The sequence below is a fragment of the Oryctolagus cuniculus genome, chromosome 4, assembly GCF_051225735.1.
Source record: "Oryctolagus cuniculus isolate XC-2025 breed Fujian yellow rabbit chromosome 4, ASM5122573v1, whole genome shotgun sequence".
In the NCBI taxonomy this organism is placed as follows: domain Eukaryota; kingdom Metazoa; phylum Chordata; class Mammalia; order Lagomorpha; family Leporidae; genus Oryctolagus; species Oryctolagus cuniculus.
In genome coordinates, this window is record NC_142870.1 from 32,589,615 (window position 1) to 32,613,336 (window position 23,722).

General features: G+C 37.0%; 1 protein-coding gene across 1 annotated transcript in view; it reads left to right on the plus strand.

Annotated features, from left to right (window-relative positions):
- The window catches only part of SAMSN1 (SAM domain, SH3 domain and nuclear localization signals 1), a 57,694-nt gene extending 36,238 nt beyond the window's left edge, over positions 1-21,456 (plus strand). The window contains exons 7-8 of the mRNA XM_051859453.3: positions 131-281; positions 20,581-21,456. Coding sequence (XP_051715413.3) covers positions 131-281; positions 20,581-20,783 — 354 coding nt within the window. The 3' untranslated portion in view covers positions 20,784-21,456. The remainder of the gene's footprint in view (positions 1-130; positions 282-20,580) is intronic.
- Positions 21,457-23,722: the final 2,266 nt, after the last annotated feature.

A 23,722-nucleotide genomic window follows, 5' to 3' on the forward strand; every position in this document is an offset into this window, starting at 1 on the left:
AAGTATGAAAAAAGCTCTCTTGGCACCTTTGATTTCCACATGCATTTCTGCACTTTCTTTAAGTCTAAAGAGAACTAAAAATAAAATATTGGAGTCTGACTATCTTATATAGATTTCTTCTCCCTTATAGGAATATACTTCAACACTTTTGCTTAATGGCTATGAGACCCTGGAAGATTTAAAGGATATAAAAGAGAGTCATCTCATTGAATTAAACATTGAAAGCTCGGAAGACAGGATGAGGTTCCTATCAGCTGCTGAAAATCTTCTTGATGAAGAAAGTAAGTGTGCGCATCTCCTCTCCCTCACGGACAATCACTGTTTAATGGAAACGGGAAAATCGTTGAAAACGAAATCTTAATATTGTTTACTGAACACAGTATAAAATATTCTTTCTAAAAAACAACAAATTTTCATATAAATTTGGAAACAACAACTCTGATCAAATCTATAATTAAGAATAGGAACTGTTTTCCTTATTGCACTCCTAGAAAATGGAAGAACTTTTTTGGGTACTTCATTTTGGTTCTGCAAAGCTATTAATTTACACACAAGTGGATTCTTGCATTCCCAAAGACTGAGGGAGTTAGAGACAAATATTTAGTGACAGCCTGAATCATTAGTGAGAAATGTCACACATGGCTTCTGTAGAACAACACAGAGCATGGCTGTAAGCTAATGAGCCTTCTCACCACACAGGAAAATTCATTTCATTACCATATAGTCACATCTTATATGTGTTTGTAGTGCTCTTTCAAAATGATACAATAGCTTGCAAAAATATTCAGCACTAATTTTTGTTTTCTGAGATGGTCTCTGTATTTGTAAGTATAAACTGCAGGTGGGACGATACATGCAGATTCATCTGTGGCACAATACTAGGTCCGCCAACTAGGTTTGTAAAGATAAGATAGCTCTTACTTCTGCCATTATTCATCCAGAACACCTTTCCAACTAAATTTGTTTAGGCCTCCCCAAACCTTTGCTCAGGATGTGCCAAGACTGCAAGGAGTGTTTTGTAAGGCAAAATACAAGAAGTGGACCGGGTGGCGGGGGTGGGAGGGGGGGGGGAAGGGTGGTCTAATTTGAAAGACCAAAAAGATTTTCAATAATCTAATCCATGCTCCTCTTTCAGATGTAATGTTAATAGTCACTTTTAACTGCCTTTTCTGAACATGTCCTTTGAGTGACATTTTGGGCTATGGTCTTTAGATTTATTATCTTGTTTAGTGTTCCCCACAGCTCTGTACATTGGAGAGTACTGTCCTAAGATTATAATAAGAACTCAAGAACATAAGTAACTCATTTAAGCTCCCGCTTAGTGAATTGTAGTTAGAAATCCAGCTCAGTATCTGTGAAGTTATGACCTTGTTCCCAACACTACAAGCAACAGAAAAGAGGAAATCTCTCTTAGGACCCAGCTTTCCTGAATGTCCATTTGTGGGCTATCCTGTCATAAACGTGCCACAAATTGGTGCCTAGCATATATGGACTATACGCTGGCTTTTTATCTAGTAGGAATCACTTTACTTTTTTAGAAACTTTTCCATACTCTATTCTTTTATGCTGTCGTGTGTTTACAAAGATCTTCATCGTTTTTCCATGAGTGCTCACAAGCATGAGTAGCAACACCAGCAGAAATGATTTCATCATTTGGCCCCGATTTTATATGTTTTCTTTAAAATTGTGGGGGCTGGGAGATTATAAAAAGAGGAGGATGGGGTCAAAGAAGCAGACAGAGACCAAACACAGCCAATTTACTCAATAGTATGAGCCAAAGCAAAACTAATGACTGTAAACAGAAGTAGCAGTATGTTTCAGGTAAATGGAGTTTCTTTCACATCTTGTCATTTCACTAAACAATGTTTGGCTAAGAAATAGTTCCTTTAGATCTCTTGTGTTGATGTTATTCAGTGTCATTGCCAATGCTTTCCAAACTAATCCAACCATGAAATACAGGAAGAGAGACCAGTGAGTATTCATGGAATGTTTGTAAATAATTGCTTTTCTTCTATCATACAATACATACAGGTCATTTGCCTATTTTACACATGAGGAAGTAACACAGAGATGAATTTTGAAGAGATCAAATAGCTAGATCAGTATCAAAGGAGGGATTCGTTTTTTAAGATTTATTTTATTTTTTGAAAGGCAGAGAGAGAGAGAGAATGAATGAATCAACCGTCCCCAAGTGGTTGCAAGAGCCAGAGTTGGAGCAGGCTGAAACCAGGATCCTGGAACTCCATCTGGGTCTCCCATGTGGGTGGCAGGGCCCAAGTACTTGGGTCATGTGCTGCTGCCTTCTCAGGCACATTAGCTGAGAACTGGATCTGAAGTAGAGAAGCCAGGACTCAAACTGGTGCTCCTATGGGGTGCTAGTGTAGGCAGCAACTTAACTCACTGTACCTCAGTGCATGGCCCCAGAGGTGGGATGTTAATCAAAGGAAGTTGACTCGAAAGCTCTTATATTCTCTCTTCTCTGCATGCAAACATGAGAACAATGAATATTGGAAAACTGGCCTTCTGCTCTTTGACTAGTTTCCTCAAGGGCTTCAGTTTAGTTTTCCTTCTCGGAGTGTGGAAGTTTAATATTTCAGTAAGAACAAAAACCAGGCCACAGCACGGCTCCCTGAAGGGTGAGAGGCCACCCTAGCTGCCTCTCACAAAGTTTGTGATGAGAAAGGGGCAAAGCCTCAGCAACCATTGCCATCAGGGGTAAAATAGTGTTCAGCTGAAGACCCCAGAGGGCGCACGGGTCCAGGGCCAAAGGCTTGTGTCCACTTGATTTTTTTCATACTGCCTCCCTCTTCTCCTGTCTGTTTTCTATGCTAACAAAACAATGACCATGTATAGATGATATAATATGAGTGCTGGTATATTTTAATTATCACCTGACCCAGGGCCAGCATTGTGATGTTGCCTAAGACACCGGCATCCCATATGGCACCTGTTCATGTCCCAGCTGCTCCACTTCTGGTCCAGCTCCCTGCTAATGGCTGAGAAAAGTGGGGGGAAGATGACCTCAAGTGTTGGGTCCCTGCAACCCACCTGGGAGACCCAGATGAAGTTCTTGACTCCTGGCTTTCGCATGACCCAGCCCTGGCTATTGTGGCTATCTGGGAAGTGAACCAGCAGATGGACAATCTCTCTCTTCCTTTTACTCCCCCTGTCTCTGTAACTCTGAGTTTCAAATAAATAAATCTTAAAAAAAAAGATTTGACCTAAACTTTTCCTTTGCAAGATGGGAAAATTAAAACTGGCGTATCTGAGTGGCTATCTCAGGCTCATGTATCTCCTAAGTCTATTAGAAACTTGTTCCGTTATATCCTGATCTCTGAAAACAAACCACAATTATTTGCATAGCATGAGGTGACTTTCAATGCTTGATACTTAAAAGGACAGGTCTCAAAAATTATTCCCTTACATAAAACTTTAGAAAATGATACCCGAAGGTCACTAGAAGTTGATCACTTAATAATAGCCAGTGCTGTACAAACACGCACACATACACACACACGCACACACACATACATACTCATACACAATAACTTCTAGGAGATGAAAAATGGGGAAAATGCAGATTCCACAAGTGTTTCTTGTCAACACCCAAGCCTGAGATTTTTCCTTATTTTAATCTTAGGGTTTAAAGTAGTATGAGAATATACATGTCAAAAAGATGCATATTGCATGTTAGGCTATGCTGACTGAAAGCTATTTATCTTATATGAAACTGCTTTGCTCAAGAAATAAAGAAGAATGACTTCCATTTGTTGATAAGATGGTGAGTTCTGATGATTTGGCACCATGCTGCCGCATGCTTATTTTTATCTATTCTCTACTCCGTGAATCATATCTTCTACAACCATGCTGAAGATTAAATGCACAACCTTCATGTACATTGAATGATAAAGACCTTGACTATCTGGTTATAGGAAACTAAGATGTTAGAACTGAATGCATGTCACAATCATAGGTTAGAAATAGTCAGCATTTTTTTGAAGAATAGGTTATGCAAATTTGCCAGGACTTCATGTATGCATTTTGTTATAACCACAGAATAATGTCAAGTTGGGGAAGCTTAATCAATTCTTAGGTTAGGGTTTTGCTGTTTTCCAGCTTGGGAACTTGGAAAGTTTTGCTTTGCTAATCATTCAGTATAAAACTTGAGCTAATCAGGCAACATCTTGAGGATGACCTAAAATTTTGAAATAATTTAGAAATACCACAACTCTCATGGGAACCTTTTATGTGTTCAGGGGCACCAAGAGCTTGGAGGATGAGACAGGGAACAACACAACAGTACAATATTTACAGCAAGCAGTTTTCCTTTCCTCTTAGTCCAAGACAGATAGTGTCCCCACTTTGACCTTGTAAATATTAACCAGATTAAAATTTTTAGGTCACTGCTGGACAGGATATAAGGATGCTTCTCCGACAAGCTGATAGAAGCATTGGTGAGGAGTGTTCGAGCAGATCACAGGGCTACTTCTGGAGGGGGATAATGAATTGGGGGTTCTACAATCCCAACAAGACCAGACAGATTCAGAATTTTCTCCTGTCTTGCATGAGAGCTGAGCAGAAGGAGGTCATTGGCTCCCTCAACTGGGAATCTAGGTAAAGTTCCAGGGGAAAAAAAATTAGGGTGAGACTCAGCTCTTGAAGGAGCAGGAGAGCAGAATCAGTTTTTGTTGTGATCATAAGAGAATCAGTATCATTTGAATTTAAAAATGGTTTGTTTGCTCTGGGAGGAAGTATTCCCAGCAAGTAAAAAGAAAATAGTATGTGTGTGTATATGTTTGTTGTTCCATAAACACAACTTCAAATCCCTCTTGCCTAACTCAGAAGTGAATGCGTAGAATAACAAGATAGTTGAATACTGTTTACAGTAAATATTTTCTTTATTCTTCTTTTATTCCTTCTTTGCCACGTTTAGAAACATTTATATCTACAAGACTGTGTACTGCTGTCCTTGGGGACAATGAGTGAAGGGACTGTCTTACTTTCCCTCAAATGTAGGGATAATTAAATTTGAAACTGAAACAAAAATTAAGTAACAGAATAATCAAACTACCGAATCTGTATACAATGTATTTTAGGTACCTTCGAACTCCAGTTGCAGTGCCAGAGGAGGAGGAAGGGGAAGGGTGGGTTGTATGCCAGGTCATTGGCACCAGCTGTGGTCACAGCAGTCCCTCACTGCTCAATCATTCCCAATTGTGCCTTCTTGCCTGTCTGCTTGCCCAAATCCACACAGGGCAAATGACATGGCTCAGCCAGGAGTCTGGAGCATGAGCTGTCAGCAGGCAGATTTGTAGTTCTGCCAAGCAGCAGTCCAGCAGTTGGCCTAACAGCGTGCCAGGGTAGCCTGGCGCCATAGCTCCTGACACGTGTACCTGGGGTTTCTAACCCATTTGCCATATGATTTGAATCTAGATTCAACACACGTACAGCTTTTAAGAAAAGATATATTAACTGGCCACATATATAAAGAAGACCTTCTGGCATTTTTATGTATTTACAATTATGTATTTATATCTGTTTCTGGTCATGGCTATTTTGCTTTCTGCAATTCAGTTTCTTTAGATTTATTTTTGTCTTTTTTTATTTGAAAAGCAGAGACATAGAGATGGAAGCAATATCCCATATGCATTCCTAATATTTTACTAATGACATATGACTTATCCTATATAACATAAAAATGAAATATAAGTATTTTTATGCTGTCAGCAGAGAACAATTCCTAGTAACAAAGGTTCACCAATTTTCATCCTGTTTACCTTAGGATCTTTGTAATGTCTGTACATAGAGAGCACTTCCATACTTGTGCTCTGATGGTGCTGACTGTGTGCTAGACATTGCTCTGTAAGGATTACCTAAGGCAAACAATGGCAATCTTCAGTTACCATGTCCTGTGCTTTGCATCTCTGGATGTGTAGCAACTGCTTATATAATGAATACATGGTGACTAGAGGATGAAGGGAATGGCAAATGTTATGCAAGAATTTTTTTCTGATCGTAAAACCAGTGCCTTGCCTGCACCTCACATATACTCTAACATGGTTGATCTGTATAGATTTCTCCTGCTTTATAAGGAAATGAGGATTCAGAGACTCGCACTTGAACACTTATTAAATTAGACAAATAGTTACAAAAATGTGGCCATATCCTTTATAAAAACGATACTTTCCTTCTAGAAGAGAGAGAACATCTATCTTTCACATGGGAATTCTTCGCTTGCTTTTAGAAAGCAGGAGGAAGATCAGAGCGATCTTGCAACTGCTGTTTTCAAGTGGCACTAACTCAAAATAGTCAGTGGGCCCAAATGGCATATTTTGGGGATGGCGTGTTCTTAATTCCATCATCAGGTATACAGAATTAATGAATTATAAGAAATATGGAATTGATTTCCCAAGGCCACATTTAATACATAATGACAGTTTTCTATCTCATTTGGACATCATCAAAAAATTCAAAATGAAAATCCCTCAGCTGAGAATAAGTATTTTGTTGGAGCAAAGCCTTTCTGCGTGTGTGTGGTTGGGTAGAATAGCAGCGTAATGGGGCTGCACACATTGGTGCTCGGTTACTGTGACTCAGTGCCCCTCCTGAAGTCCGCAGCATGGCGGAAGTGATGATTGCTGTGAGTGTAAATGGAAAAGATTTATTTCCCAATGATATCTCATTAGGGGATAGGTTATGATGCCAGGCTGCAAAGATAGGTGTGTGCGAACAGGGAGTCATTTCTACTATGCATTCACTCATGGCCTCAATGGATCAGCAGCAACCAATCAATTTTTTACACAAATAAATTTCTGCCTTTCATTTTTTGTTATTTTTCCAAAGAGCAGAATATTTTTCTAGAAAGTAACATTTTCCAAAAAGTGAATACAAATATCCATTATAATTAGAAAAGGAAAGTGTTTAGGTAATATGAGGTGCTTAAGATGAAATCGGAAATAACTGACAGTGTGCATATTATCTGTTGTGTTTTCCTCCACTGATGACAGTGCTTCTGGACTAATAAATACAGCACAATCACCTGGAGAATGGCTAGATTTTAGATTGAGTGACTCAAAGTATGAGGTTGAGGACGACCGTTTAGCTTAGCAGTTGGAACACTCAGTGCCTGGCTCTGACTCTGGCCTCCTGCCAGTACAAATCCTGGGAAACATTGGTGATGACTCAACTGAGTTCCTGCCACCCATACAGGAGACCAAGATTGAATGCCTGGCTCTTGGCTTTGGCTCAGTCCAGTCCTGGCCATTGCAGGCCTTTGGATGGCTAACTAGCAGATAAGAGCTCTCTTTCTGTCATTCTCTGAGTCTCATATACAAAAGGAAGGAAGGAAGGAAGGAATGAAGGAAGGAAGGAAGGAAGGAAGGAAGGAAGGAAGGGAGGGAGGGAGGGAGGGAGGGAGGGAAAAGGGGGGTGGTGAGAGTTTGGCCAGATGGGTAAGATGCCCATACCTACATTGGAATAGGTGGGTTTGCCACCCAGTTCTATCCCCTGACTCCAGCTTCCTGTTGATATAGACCCTTGGAGGCAGCCGTGATAACTCAAGTAATTGGGTTCCTGCCACCCAAATGGGAGGCCTGCATTAATTTCCTGGCTCCCAGCTTTGGTCTGCCTCATTGTTAGCCATTGTAGGCATTTGAGAAATAAACCAGTGGTTTGGAGTACATACTCTCTTTCTCTCTCAAATAAACACACAATTAAAAAAAAAACTTAAAAAGATGAATTTTGGATTTTGAGCCTTCCTAAGATGTATACCCTTGATATTTCCTCTTTGCAGAAGGGACCAGGCTAAAGAAAAAGGGTAAGCCATATAGGTGAGAGATAGCTTCATGCAAATTCCTGCAAAGTTAAATAGTTAATATTTTCTAGCTCTTATTTCCCTCAATTAAGCTAAATGTTTTATTTATGAACAGCATGATATGTTTACTGAACACTTTCTTTAGCCAGGCATTCTCTCGTGCCTCTAGGCTGCATTATTTTATTTTGGTCCAAAGAAACAGGCTCCAGACCTAAGGCAAATCTGACAGTAAAGTCAACATAGGAAAGCACTGTGTAAAAGACACCTGGAAAATAAGCAAACATCAGTTTTTTTTTTTTAAACTGAATCATTAATTCTCTAATATGTGAATCTGAGTCCTTAAACAACGAGAACTTTCTCCCAGAATAGGGATCTGCTTTGGTTTCCCTAATGCTTTCCTTGTTTTCAGTATAAATGAGATGGTCTAGACTTAATGAATTAAATGGCACAATTCCAATATTATTATTTTCTGAATAATTATAATAGTTGTCTGTTTTAACCACCACTGTTTTTCAATATTGATACTATCCCAAAATGTTAATCCATGAGCTTCATACAATTTCATAGCAATTTTGGTAGGAAAAAGAAATATTTTATATTCAAATTATTCCTTCCAGATAAAAGTTTTCCTAAATAATTCTTGTTAGCTTTAGTATTTTATCTTCATTATGTAACAGTGCAAAACTGTGCTGCTTTCTAGAGTTCCTGTTATGCCTGCTGCTAGCTGGCAACATGAGAGAGACCCATGTTCAAGTTACTTAACAATTCTTCAATATACTCAGAATTTTAAACGATATTTGAAAACCATTCAGGGACTTTATTGAAAAATTATGCCATTTTAATGTGTTCACTTTTTAAAAATTAAGTATAAACACTGTATACAATCTGAGAAAAATCTCCCTAAAGTTTGAACACTTTAATTGTAAATAATACATTTATGGCTGTATCTTTTTTATATAATTAAAAGTATGTAATATGTAAGTTATGTTTGATTTTTCTAACATGTTATAGATATTTTAGTATAAAAGATACATTCTGATATCCTATGGGAAGTCTGTAATTTTGGAGGGAAACTGTTTTCTTTTTTTTTTTTTTATTCCACTGTGTTACTTGCCTGGTTAGCTCAAACGATCGGGCCACAGGACAAAACTGATGAAGGTTACGATTTCAATTTCTATGTAGGCCTGTTAGCTTGCCTTTGTTTCATGGCCACATGAAAGGACTAAATGACTTAGGAGAAAATGTGGATGCATTAGTGTGAATTCTTCCTCTCAGCAGGAAGAACTGTAGCACAGGACCCAGGTTTCTGCCAATTTCTGTCATTAGTGTGATGATGAAAAGCAGTGAGATGAGGAAATGTTGACCCTCCAAACACAAAAACTTTCATCTCCACAACCTAACACAACGCCCTGTCTCTTCTTCGTGTAGTTACTGTAGAGGGGATCCAGCCGATCACCTGCCCGAGATTATTGCGAGCCTGGTGGGAAGCAGTTGAGGAGGCATACTCATGTTTTCCTTTCACTAGGAAATCATTTAGCAAATTATCACTGCTCTGTGAATTACTGTGCTGCCTCACTTCCATACTGAGAAACTGTTTCCTTTTTCCATAAAAATTGCCAAGGAAAGCTTTCTACCATAGGTAACCTATGTTCGAAACAAACTGATTCCTAGCATTGAGAGAATGTGCTGCAGCATTTCTCAAGAGGAAATAAAGGCAGATATATTTTTTATTGCTAATGTTAACCAATGCCATATTCTCTGAAGAAGTCAGTTTTTCATTTATCTGTTTACCTCAATTGCCCTTTGAGATGATGTATAGTGCTTCGATGGATCAAAAAGAAGCTAGACACCTATTTTTGAAAGAAAAAGGGTTAATCTGGGAAACCAGAGGTCTTTCATCCTAAGGTTTCTTTCTTGTAGGAAGCCCCCAATTTGGGACCCAACCTAAAGGGAACAGAGGAATGATAATAAACAGGGTTTAATATACCAAGTCTTGTGAAGGGTATCGATCAGAAGTGGTTCAGTTCTGTTAATTATGCACCAAGGAAATAGGCCCAAATGTAAGCTGGGGAAGTATGGACTTACTCCCACAACCTTCATGACCAAGGGGGTCAGTGGTGATCAATGCTGATATGGAGGGATACATATGGGAACACTCATTTTTCTGACCTTTTCAAGAAAGACTTGGGTAATGGAACACAGTGCTGGCTCATTTCATTTCAGTGGCTGTGAAATAGAAGAAATGAAGCAGGACGGAATGCCATTCGTCAGAGAATAAGGGCCCGTTTCAGTACTGCCTTTCCATAAAAGAAGGGCTTGGAAACAAGAGTAAATGACTGATACTCATAAAAACTAGAGAATAGTAAGTAAGGCCCCCAAACCCATGACTAACACACAGAAAATGCTTCTAGGTAGCTAAAATGTAAAAATAACAAGAGGTATTAAAATGAAGCTCCCTCGTACCTAGAACTAGTTATAGCGTCACCACTCTTGAATACCCGATGTTCAAATCCACGGTTGAACACAATTGCCACAAATGTGGAGAAGATTCAGAAAAATAGCATAAATGTGGTTTACTGTTGCAAATAAAAGCCTTGAGGGAAAGATTAAAAGAAGTGCTATGATTCATTGTAATGACGGGTAGACTAAGAAACAATTCTGGTCATTTTTTTTTTAGTTTCTCTGAACCACTGTTCTTTATCTAAACCACAGAACGCAGAAAATTTATGAAGTGATAATTTTTTGAGCTCTCCCATGACAATGCCTAACGAGTACCATTCTAGATAGTCTAAAAGGAAGTTAATTCATTATATGCAATGGTGCCTTGGGACAGGAGGGCTCAAGTGAGATGATGAGAAAGTTTGATGACAGTTGTATACCCAGTGAAGCATAATCAATAATGGCAAGATCTGGATCTCAGAAAAAGACATTTAAAAAAGCAGATATATAAGTAAGATAAAGAGTGGATTTCCTAAAGATAAATTAATTAGCATGTTCTAGCCTATTGAATAGACTTATACAATTTTCTCCTTCCCAAAATTTTTTTTTAATTTTTTTTTTTTGCTTTCAAACTTTTATTTCATGAATATAAATTTACAAAGTACAGCTTATGGATTACAATGGCTTCCCCCCATAACGTCCCTCCCACCTGCAACCCTCCCCTTTCCCACTCCCTCTCCCCTTCCATTCACATCAAGATTCATTTTCGTTTCTCTTTATATACAGAAGATCAGTTTAGCATACATTAAGTAAAGATTTCAACAGTTTGCTCCCACACAGAAACATAAAGTGAAAAATGCTGTTTGAGTACTAGTTATAGCATTAAATCTCAATGTACAGCACATTAAGAGCCGAGATCCTACATGAGGAGTAAGTGCACAGTGACTCCTGGTGTTGACTTAACAAATTGACACTCTTGTTTATGGCATCAGTAATCACCCTAGGCTCTTGTCATGAGCTGCCAAGGCTATGGAAGCCCCCCGAGTTCACCGATTCTGATCATATTTAGACAAGGCCATGGTCAAAGTGGAAGTTCTCTCCTCCCTTCAGAGAAAGGTACCTCCTTCTTTGATGACCCGTTCTTTCCACTGGGATCTCACTCGCAGAGATCTTTCATTTAGGTGGTTTTTTTTTTTTTTTTTTTTTCCCCCAGAGTGTCTTGGCTTTCCATGCCTGAAATACTCTCATGGGCTTTTCAGCCGGATCCGCATGCCTTAAGGGCTGATTCTGAGGCCAGAGTGCTGTTTAGGACATCTGCCATTCTATGGGTCTGCTGTGTATCTCACTTCCCATGTTGGATCATTCTCTCCCTTTTTGATTCTATCAGCTAGTATTTGCAGACACTATTCTTGTTTATGTGATCCCTTTGGTTCTTAGTCCTATCATTACGATCAATTGTGAACAGAAATTGATCACTGGGACTAGTGAGATGGCATTGGTACATGCCACCTTGATGGGATTGAATTGGAATCCCCTGGTATGTTCCTAATTCTACCATTTGAGGTAAGTCAGCTTGAGCATGTCCCGAATTGCACATCTCTTCCCTCTCTTATTCCCACTCTTACATTTAACAGTGATCACTTTTCATTTAAGTTTCAGCACTTAAGAAGAATTGTGTATTGATTACAGTATTCAACCAAAGGTATTAAGTAGAACAAACAAAAAAAATACTAAGAGGGATAACATATCAAGTTGCTCAAAATTTTGAAGTTCAGATTTACATGTTCTCACTGGGATGGCCTGAAGTGTGTGGGGGCAGAGTTTTTGTTCCTACCTTAAATGCTTGTGTTTAATTTTTCCAGTATGGAACTACTCAAATGGCTGTAGCGTGGGAGAGCCCTGAGATTAGAGGGAAAGGGGAAAGCACGCTAACACAGCTGTGAGGCAGCAGAGAGAGCCATACCTTCTCAGAAGTATTAAGCAGAGAGGCACCTGTCTACTGATGTTAGGTCAGGCAAAGAAATTTTGCTTACACAAAGAAGAAGCTGATGCTAACAGGAATCTAGAGAAGATTAATTTTAAGTCTGCTTAGGGTCTTTACAGAAATCTCTTGTTACAGCTCCATTATTGAATTTTTCTTCTAAAAGATCATGCCTGTGGAATAGAGCACTGCTTTTATAGACAAAGAATTAGTAATATGTACATAAATGATTGTTGATCAAAACTACAAAGATGTGGAACACAAACTATTCAAAAGGCAGATTCAATGGAAATTTTGGTGTTTTGCTCTCTAAAAGCAACAGGGTCTCTTGTGTCTAAATATGATGAATGTAGACAGGAAAATCTTAGATACTTACAGTTTTGCTAGGTAAGTTACAAGTAATCCAGGTAATTCTGAGTCTTACTGTACATGGTTGCCTTAGTGATCTTTTCTTCATGAATGCACATTATCAGAATTCTGGAATTGTTCACAAAGATCACTATTGAATTGGCTTGCACAAATGTCTTTTTCTAGTTTTAAAATTTTATTTGTTTTTACTATTTATTTATTTACAGTTACTAGTTTTTAACAGAAACAATCTAATTCATTGATGCAATTATAAAATGATTTTCCCTTCCTGCATTTCTCCTCTGCCTCTATCTCCTTTCCTTCCTTCCTTCCTTCCTTCCTTCCTTCCTTCCTTCCTTCCTTCCTTCCTTCTTTCTTTCTTTCTTTCTTTCTTTCTCTCTCTCTCTCTCTCTCTCTCTTTCTCTCTTTCTCTCTTTCTCTCTTTCTCTCTTTCTTTCTCTCTCTAATCCCTCTTTCCTTCCTTTCTTCCTTCCTGTCTCTCTCTCTCGTTCTACTTTTTAAGATAACATATTCTAATTTACACTACAGTCATGGGCTCAATTCTCCACCAAATAAAGAGTTCAACCCATAAATAGCCAAAAGATCCTACTTTAGTATCAGTTTGGCCAGGAATATAAACAATCATCAAATGGAAAGATGACCATTTTATCCATATACAATAAATTTTAAAGTAATCACAGATCATTTAAACTATAGTAGTATAACATTGGTAACCATAAGTTTAACAAAGATATTAAAAAAGTTTTACAAAACTATATTTACAGGAATATTGATAAACATAGGTATTTCTTTTTTGTTTTTTGATTTTTTTCTTTTTAAATTTTAGCTCCCACACATAAGGGAGATCATACAGTATTTGTCTTCCTGTGTCAAGATTATTTTACTCAACAAGATATGCCCTTCAGTTTCATCCATTTTGATGCATATGGTAGAATTTCATTCTTTTTATAGCTAAATAATAATTTATTGTGTGTGTATATACCACTTTTTTTTATCCATTGATCTCTTGATGGACATCTTTGTTGATTCCATGTATTGGCTACTGTGAACAGTGCTGCTATAAACATGGTACTATTTCTTTGAAACAAAGTGGTAATGTTTTTTGGGTATATCCTGAATAATGGGATTTCTGGTTCATATAACAAGTCTATTTCCACTTTCTAAAAAATCTCAATGATGGCTGTGGCTGTGGCATAGTAGATTAAACCTCTACCTAAAGTAAAACCCAAAGGGGCTGATGGTACTGAGGTTTTTAAGCATGATTTCTGGGAAGAAAAAAAAAAAAACTTATCAGCTTGACTTCCAGTTACAATGTAGGGACAAAACCCATCAAAAGACCTGCTTTCCAATCGTATTTTCCCTGCCAGGCTTGATCATCTAAAAAACAACAACAACAACAAACCATCCAGAAGGGTGGAATAAGTAACTAATTTTCACAATAAACTGTGAGTTCAGGAGGATGGAATCACTATTCCTTTGCTATTCTCATGGTATAATTGGTAATTCCTAAGGAATGGGCAGTCACTTTTGACCTTGCTAAAGGTAACTTTTAGGGGATAGAAAGTACTTTACACTCTCAGTTTCCACCAGAACCACCCTGACTGCCTGTTAACCTATCTGACTCCTCACATTCCCTCCCCTAGAAGAATGGATCCTAACTTCTGTTAGGAGAACTGGGTGATGAACATCCTGCCTGCTTCATGCTGAAAAGGGATGGAGTCAAGACAGGGTTCCAGAAGAAGGTAGCTTCTCAAGAGGGACGTAGTGTATATTACACTTTGAAGTCCAGTATTGTGATGCATACAACTTGATTTCTTTTTTTTCTAAGCATAACTTTGGCAATTCTAGATCTTCTGTGATTTTGTATGAATTTTATGATTGTTCCTTCTAATTCTGTAAAGAATGTCACTGGTGTTTTCATAGGGATTGCATTGAAACTATAGATTGAAACTATAGATTGCTTTAGGAAGTATAGATATTTTAATGATTTTTATTCTTCTAATCCATGAGAAAGAATATCTTTCCATTTTTTGTATCCTTAACAATTTGTTTCACCAATGTTTGATAATTTTCACTATAGAGATCTTTAACTTCTTTGGTTAACTTTATTCCTAAATATTTAAATTTTTATAGTTATTGTGAATTAATTTTATGCTTTATCTTTTAGTGAGTTTATTATTGTGTATAAAAAGCTATGTTTGTATGCTTATTTTGTAACATGTAACATTACTGAATTAGTTTATCAGTTCTAACAGTTTTTTGGTGGATTGTTTAGGGTTTTTCAGGTAAAACATCATTTCACCTGCAAACATGGATAATTTCACTTCCTCTTTCCCAATTTTGATGCCCTTTACTTCTTTCTAATCCCTAATTGCTCTTGCTAGTAGTTCCAGTATTATATTGAAAAGCAGTGGTGAAAGTTGACATCCTCAACTCAAGGGAAATGCTTTCACCTTTTTCCCATTTTGGGTAATATTAGATGTTGGTTTGTCATATAGTGAAATAAACCAATCCCCAGACATGAAATCATATGTTTTCCCTGATATGTGTAACTAATACAGTACAAAATAATGTAATGTATATGAGTGAAACTGATACTCCGTGATTTGATTATTGCTTAAAGCCCTTGTCTCTACTGTTGAGGAACAGTGTTTTTTTCCCTATTAGTATTTATTGAATTATTTACTTAGTGGAGGGTTAAGCTTATAATTATAAAATAAACTAAAAGTATGTCATTGTAACAATTGAAAGAATAAGAAAGGAAGTCAGAGGAGGGTTGGTAGGAAGAGGGTAGGGCAGGAAGTATCACTTTCCTCCTAAATCTATATATATGAAATATATGAAATTTATTCATCCTATGTAAATTAAAAGATCCTTTATAATTTTGAGGTATGTTCCTTCTGTATCTAATTTGTGAAGGGGTGTTGAATCTGATCAATTTTTTTCTCAGTATCTATTGATAAAAATATATGGGTTTTGCTCTTCATTTATTACATTTATTGATTTGTGAATGCAGAACCATTCTTGCTTCTCTGGGATAAATCCCACTTGTTGAGATGCATGATCTTTTTTATGTAGCTTTGGATTTGGTTTGCTAGTATTTTGTTGAAAATCTTTGCATCTATGTTCATCAAAGATACAGGTCTCTAGTTTTCTTTTTGTGTTGCTTCTTTTTTTAAGATTTATTTACTTATTTGAAAGTCGGAGTTACACAGAGAGAGGCAAGGTAGAGAGAGAGAGAGAGAGCTTCCATCAGATGGTTCACTCTCCAGTTGGCTCAATGGCCAGAGCTGGACCAATCTGAAGTCAGGAGCCAAGATCTTCCTCTGGATCTCCCATGTGGGTGCAGGGGCCCAAGAATTTGGGCCATTTTCCATTGCTTTCCCAGGCCATAGTAGAGAGCTAGATTGGAAGTGGAGTAGCTGGGTTTCAAACTGGTGCCTATATGGGATGCCAGTGCTTCAGGCCAGGGCGTTAACCTGCTGCACCACAGCGCTGGCCCCTGTGTTGCTCCTTTGTTTAGTTTTTTTTTTTTCCTCAAATAAACCTTTTACTTAATTAGTACAAATTTCATAGGTATAACTTTAGGAATATAGTGATTCTTCCAACCATACCTGCCTTCCCACCCAACCTCCTCCTTCTCCAATTCCCAGTCCATTCTCCATTAAGATTCATTTTCAAATAACTTTATACACAGAAAATCAACTCTATACTAAGTAAAGATTTCAACAGTTTGCACAAATACACACACACACATACACAAAACTGTTTGAGAACAACTTTACAGCTAATTCTCACATTATAACTCATTGAGGACAGAAGTCCTGCATGGGAAATAAGTGCACAGTGACTCATGTTGTTAATTTAACAATTAACACTCTTATGTATGATGCCAGTGATCAACCAAGGCTCTTGACATGAGCTGCCAAGACTGTGGAAGCCTTTGGAATCCATAATCTCTGTCAGTATTTAGACAAGGCCATAAACAAAGTGGAAGTTCTCACCTCCCTTCAGAGAAAAGTATATCCTTCTTTGATGGCCACTTCTTTCCATTGGGGTCTCTGTTACAGAAATCCTTCATGTAGGACTTTTTTTTTGCCACAATGTCTTGGCTTTACATGCCTGAAATACTCTCATGGGCTTTTCAGCCAGACCAGAATGCCTTAAGGGCTGATTCAGAGGCCAGAGTGCTATTTAAAGTGATTGTCATTCTATGAATCTGCTGTGTGGACTGCTTCCCATGTTGGAACGTTCTCTCCTTTTTAATTCAGTCTATTATTATTACCAAACACTTGATCTTATTTATATGATCCCTTTAACACTTAATCATATCTTTATAATCACTTTAACACTTAATATTTTCAGTTTAACATTTAAGATGTCATTTTTACCACCTAGCTTAATGGGTTTTGGGGTCCCATGGCAAGTTTTTAAATTGTACCCTTAGAAGTAAGTCCATAGGAATATATGCAGAACTATACAGCTTATCATTACAAACCTCCTCCTCTCTTATTCCCACTCTTTTTTTTTTTTTACTGAGATCTACTTTCAATTGTCTTTATAAACATATGCTTAACTCTATGTTAAATAAAGTGTTTAATAAATAGTATGAACAAGATAAAGAAAACAAAAACAACTGTTCATCTATAGTAATGACAAGGGCTATGCAAATCACTGCTTCTCAAAGTGTCAATTTAACTTCTACATATTTCCTGTATGTGCTATATTAGTTATCACAGATCAGAGAAAACATATGGTATTTGTCCCTGTGGGACTGGCTTATTTCACTAATGAAATAAGTGATATTTTCCAGATTCATCTAATTTATTACAAATGACTGGATTTCATTTTTTTATCACTACGTAGTATTACATAAAGTACATATCCCGTAATTTTTTTATCCAGTGTTCAGCTGACAGGCATTTAAGTTGAATCCATGTCTTAGCTATTGTGAATTGAGTTCTGTAAACATGGGAGTGCAGAAAACACTTTTATTTGCTGATTCCATTTCCCTTGGGTAAATTCCCAGGAGTGGGATGGCTGAGTCATTGGTTTGTCTATATTCAGATTTCTGAGGTATCTCCAAACTGTCTTCCATAGTGGTTTTACCAGTTTGCCTTCTCACCAACAGAGGATTAGAGTAGTCTCCCCCCCTCCCCCAATCCTTGCCAGCATGTGTTGTTTGTTGATTTCTTTATGAAAGCCATTCTAACTGGGGTAAGGTGAAACCTCATTGTGGTTTTGATTTGCATTTCCCTGATGGCTAGTGATCCTGAACATTTTTTCATGTGTCTGTTGGCCATTTGGATTTCCTCTTTTGAAAAAAATGTATGTTTAATTCCTTTGCCCATGTCTTAACTGGGTTGGTTGTTTTGTTGTGGAATTTCTTGATCTCATTCTATATTCTGGTCATTAATTCTTTATCAATTGCATAGTTTGCAAATGATTTCTCCCATTCTGTAAGTTGCAGTACAGAAGCTTCTCAGTTTGATGTAATCCTGTATGTTACTTTGGGCTTTGATTGCCTATGCCTCTGGGGTGTTTTCTAAGAACTCTTTGCCTGTTCCAATATCTTTCAGGGTTTCCCCAATGTTCACTCATAATTTGAAAGTATCAGGTCATAGATTTAGGTCTTTAATCCTTTTAGATGGATTTTTGGGTAAGGTGTAAGGTAGTGGTCCTGCTTCATACTTCTGCATTTGGAAATCCAGTTTTCCCAGCACCATTTGTTGGAGAGGCTATCCTTGCTCCAGGGATTGGTTTTAGCTTCTTGGTCAAATATAAGTTGGTTGTAGATGCTTGGATTCATTTCTGGTGTTTCTATTCTGTTCCATTGGTCCATCCAACTGTTTTGTACCAGTGCCATGCTCTTTTGATTATAACTGCTTTGAAATATGTCTTGAAATATGGTATTGTCATGCCTCCAGCTTTGTTTTTGTTGTATAATATTGCTTTAGCTATTCGAGGTCTCCTATGTTTCCATATGAATTTCAGCATCATTTTTTTTCTGGATCTGAGAAGAATGTTTTTTGTATTTTCATTGGTATCGCATTGAATTTGTAAATTGCTTTTGGAAGAATTGTCATTTTGATGACATTGATTCCTCCAATCCATGAACATGGGAGATTTTTCCTTTATTTTTGTATCTTCTGTTTCTTTCTTTAATATTTTGTAATTCTCATCATTGAGATTGACATCCTTGGTTAAACTTATTCCAAAATATTTTATTTTTTTCTTGCTATTGTAAATGGGTTTGATCTTAGAAATTCTTCCTCAGCTGTGGCATTATCTGTATATACAAAGCCTATTATTTTATGTGTATTGATTTTATATCCTGCTACTTTACCAAACTCTTCTGTGAGTTCCTATAGTTTCTTGGTGGAGTTCTTTGGATCCCCTAAATAAAGAATCATATCGTCTGCAAAGAGGGATAGTTTGACTTCTTCCTTCCCATTTTGTATCCCTTTGATTTATTTTTCTTGCCTAATGGCTCTGGATAAAACTTACGGTCTACCTAAACTGAGCCATGAAGACATAGAAAACCTAAACAAACCCATTACCAAGATGGAAATTGAATCAGTAATAAAGACCCTTTGTTTAGTTTTAAAATCAGACTGATTTTGGCCTCATAGAAAGTGTTTTTTTTTTTTTTCATACTATTTGTTGAACTCTTTTATTTAGTGTACGGTTAACCTTATGATGATTAAGTAAACTTAAAGTTGGCCTTTGTAAAAATTAAGAGTGGGAATGGGAGAAGAAGGAAGAAGAAAGATTGGAGCATGGGCAGAGGAGGGTAGGGTGGGAAGTATCACTATGCTCCTAAATCTGTACAGATGACATACATGAAACTTTTATAATGTAAATAAAATTTTTAAAAAGGGTTTGCAAGAGTTCAATCTTGTTCAATATTTGCTAAAGTTTGAAGAGTATAGGAACTATTTTCCTCTTTAAATATTTTGTAGTATTTAGAAGTAAAGCCATCAAGTTCCAGAATTTTTCTTGATGGAAGACTTTTGATTACTGCTTCAATTTCATTGCTTTGGGTCTATTAGGTTTTCTATATCTTATTGACCTAATCTTGATAGGTTATATGTATCCAGGAATTTATCCATTTCTTCCATATTTTCTAGTTTTTCATAGTAGTGTCCAATGATCCTTTGTATTTCAGTGGTGTAGGTTGTTCTATCTCCTTTTTCATCTCTAATTCTATTTATTTGAGGTTTCTCTCTTTTTTCTTAATCTGGCCGGAGGTTTATATATCGTATTTATCTTCTCAAAATATAACTTTTGTTTTGTTGATTTTTTTTTGCAATTTTTGGTTTTAATTCCATTTATTATGCTCTGATCTTTATTATTTTTTGCCTACTGCTGATGTGGGGTTTTGTTTGTTCTTATTTTTCTAAGTCTTTAAGGTGTATCATTAAATCTTTTATTTGAGAAAATTTTTTTAATGTAAGCATTTAATGGTACAAACTTCTCTCTTAATACTGCTTTTGCTGTATCCCATAGGTTTCACTATGTTGTGCTTTCATTTCCATTTATTTCTAGAAAGTTTTAATTTCATTTTTAATTTCTTCAGTGACTCAATCATTCAGTAGCATGTTGCTTAAAAATGACATTTTAAGGAGTATTTGGACAAGACATCAGTCACACTGTGGGCGCAATCTCCTTTCTCTAGCAACTTATTATTAATATAAAATGAGAATTAATATTGGTCATAGGAATTCACATGTATTCCATGAAACTTCAAGTGAATAACGAATGGCAATTTTTTTCTTCTAAGAAAATAGTGGCTTGGATATTTGAGGGGGAAAATATCTCTTTTATCATAAATAATTATATATTTCACTTGACGAAATTTCTATTTAATGAAGTCAAGAGTAGACAGCTGAAATAGAAGAATGCTTAAAAGTGAAGAGTAAATGCATGAAACTATTTTTGGCTTTGCCTTAACTCCTGCCCTCTTTTCCATTTACAGCTATTCAAGAGCAAGAAAATGACTCCGTGCCACTATCCTCAAGCCCAGACATTTCCTTAAATAAGTCACAGTTAGACAATTGCCCGAGGGACTCTGGTTGCTATATCTCATCAGGAAATTCAGATAATGGCAAGGAAGATCTGGAGTCTGAAAACCTGCCTGACATGGTCCAGAAGATTAGCATCTCAGAGCCAAGTGTCTGAACATACATTCTCGCAATTTGTCTACAGATGCATCCCATTTTAACTCTTCTGCTAAAAGATCAAGTAGGAGAGAAAGAGAAATATTGGTAATTACGATCTAAAACCAAATTGTTTTATATGAATGAAAGTAAGTAAGAGTTTACATCTCTAACATTCCAAATTACTGTAAATAAAATGTATATTTATGTTTAATGCTATGTGTTAATATTTTACTTACCTGTATTAGAAAAATATAGTACAAACTTTTGATTATGTGACATATACTTTATTTGGTTTTATTTTACAAGTACAAAATGATAAAAATAAGCAAAAAAAACTCCCATACTTTCTTATACTTGTCAGTTTTGAATTGATATCTATTATTGAATGAATAGTAGTAGAAGGTGTTTCTGTTGAACTAAGCTGTCCAAAATAATGTCTGTACTCATTTTTGTACTTACAGGAAAGTGTGGGTTAATATTGGAGATATTTTATCCTTATCCATAATGGAGTTTTAGTAAATATTTTTGTTGATAATTTTCACTTTGTTGTCCAATATAAAAGTATAGCTAATTGTCACTCTTTATTTAGAAAAACTGGTTTCCAGTTTTTCCAGTTGCATATATTGTCTTGAAGTGTAAATATTTTTAATTTTAATATACCTTACCATAAATAATAAAAAGAACTCTGTGTATATTGTTTATCTAGGCTACTGTTCTTTAAATATTTAAATTTTTAGAGAAAATTTTTCATACAAATTTTTATTGTCAGTTTTCATGTTTTTTAGTGTTAGAGATTTCAAAAATGACTTCAACTTCTACTCATCTCCCCAGATCTACATAATATAATTTCTTAAATACCCCTAAGAAACTTCAAGTTAACACACCCAAGTTCTTACTTTTCTCTACAAATTTACCTCTCTTTTTTAAAAATTCCCAACTTCTCTACCAGTAGGCTCTAATCAGCTGTCATCAAAGCAGAAAATCATTTCTTGCTTCATCTCATTTATATCCTCATACAGGTCCAATAAGTAATTGAGTCCTATAATCCTACCACTAGCAGTATTTTCATATTCATGGTATTCTCCCCACTTCCCCAGTTGCCATCTTGCTTTGGGATGCCATGATCTCATGGGTGCAATTTGTAATGCCTTTCACCTGACCTTCTACCTTCTATCCATCCTCTACTCAGCCTCTAGAAAAATATTTCTAGTCCTCAGATCAAACCGAGTACTTCCCTACTTGAAGAATTTTAATGTTTATTGATTTATTTGAAAGGCAGAGTGACACACACACACACACACACAGAGAGAGAGAGAGAGAGAGAGAGAGAGAGAGATTCCATCTGCTGGTTCACTTTCCAAATGCCCTCAACAAGAAGAGTTGGACAAATCCAAAGTCAGGAACCAGGAACTCAGGGCCCACTAGTTGAACAATCATTTGTTGTTTCCCAGGCTGCACATTAACAGGAAGCTAGTTTGGAAACATAGGCAGGTCTCAAATCCAGGCAATCCAATATGGGGTGTGCTATGGGATGCAGGCATTGCAAGTGGTGATTTTGCATGCTATAACACAATACCCACCCCGTGCTCAAGTTTTTTTTTTTTAATGGATATTGTCTTTAATATAACATCTAAACTTTCTTCCAAGATGTATAAGGTCTTTCTCAGTTATTTTTTGCCTACCAGGTGCATGGTATCACTCTCATCTACATCCAAGTCTACACTCTTGCCATTACAGTTTGCTTGCAGCTCCCCAAATTCACAATTTCCTTTGTAACCTTTCGTATGTTATTTATTTTCCTGGAGTAGCTGCTGCTATTTTCTGCATTGTAATCCTCTCTCTTCTCTGTCTCTAAACTCACCACCAAAGACACCGGGAAGCCTTTCATGATTCCCATTGGTGCTCTGTTTCTTCTTTCATGGTTACATGCAAGTCATTGATTATAGTGCTTGTCATGTTATACTTTATCTATTTGTGTGACAAGTGCCCTTGCACAAGACTGTGACCTACATGATAGAGATTATTTTGTTTATCCTTGTTAATCACTAATACCTAACATAGTGCCTGCCACAGAGGAAATGTTTGCTGGAGTGTATTGAATGTGATGATTACTTCCCATATAACAGATTTCATCTTCATATTTAAACCATCTACTCAGCCTCTAGGTAAATACCTTCCAAAAATATACTCAGCCTATAGGTAAATACCTTCCAAAAATATACTAATCTCTAGTATATTTTTCCAGATCCATGAGATTTAATCCCATTTGCTATACTCAGGTCAGGCAAACACACATGCCTACCTCTGTTCTTCCCCTTTCACAGCAGGAAATGGTGTTTCAATTTATTTTTTTTATTTGACAGGTAGAGAAATAGACAGTGAGAGAGAGAGACAGAGAGAAAGGTCTTCCTTCCAGAAGTTCACTCCCCAAATGGCCGCTACGGCTGGCGCTGCACTGATCCGAAGCCAGGAGCCAGATGCTTCCTCCTGGTCTCCCATGCGGGTGCAGGCACCCAAGCACTTGGACCATCCTCCACTGCACTCCCGGGCACAGCAGAGAGCTGGACTGGAAGAGAGGCAACCAAGACTAGAACCCAGCACCAATATGGGATGCCGGTGCCACAGGCAGAGGATTAACCAAGTGAGCCACGGCGCCAGCCGCTGGTGTTCCAATTTATTTTTTTTAACTTTTATTTAATGAATATACATTTCCAAAGTACAGCTTTTGGATTACAGTGGCTTTTCCCCCTCTATAACTTCCCTCCCACCTGCAATCCTCCCCTTTCCCGCTCCCTCTCCCCTTCCATTCACATCAAGATTGATTTTCAATTCTCCTTATATACAGAAGATCAGTTTAGTATATATTAAGTAAAGATTTCAACAGTTTGCAACCACATAGAAACACAAAGTGAAAAATACTATTTGAGTACTAGTTTTAGCATTAAATCACAATGTACA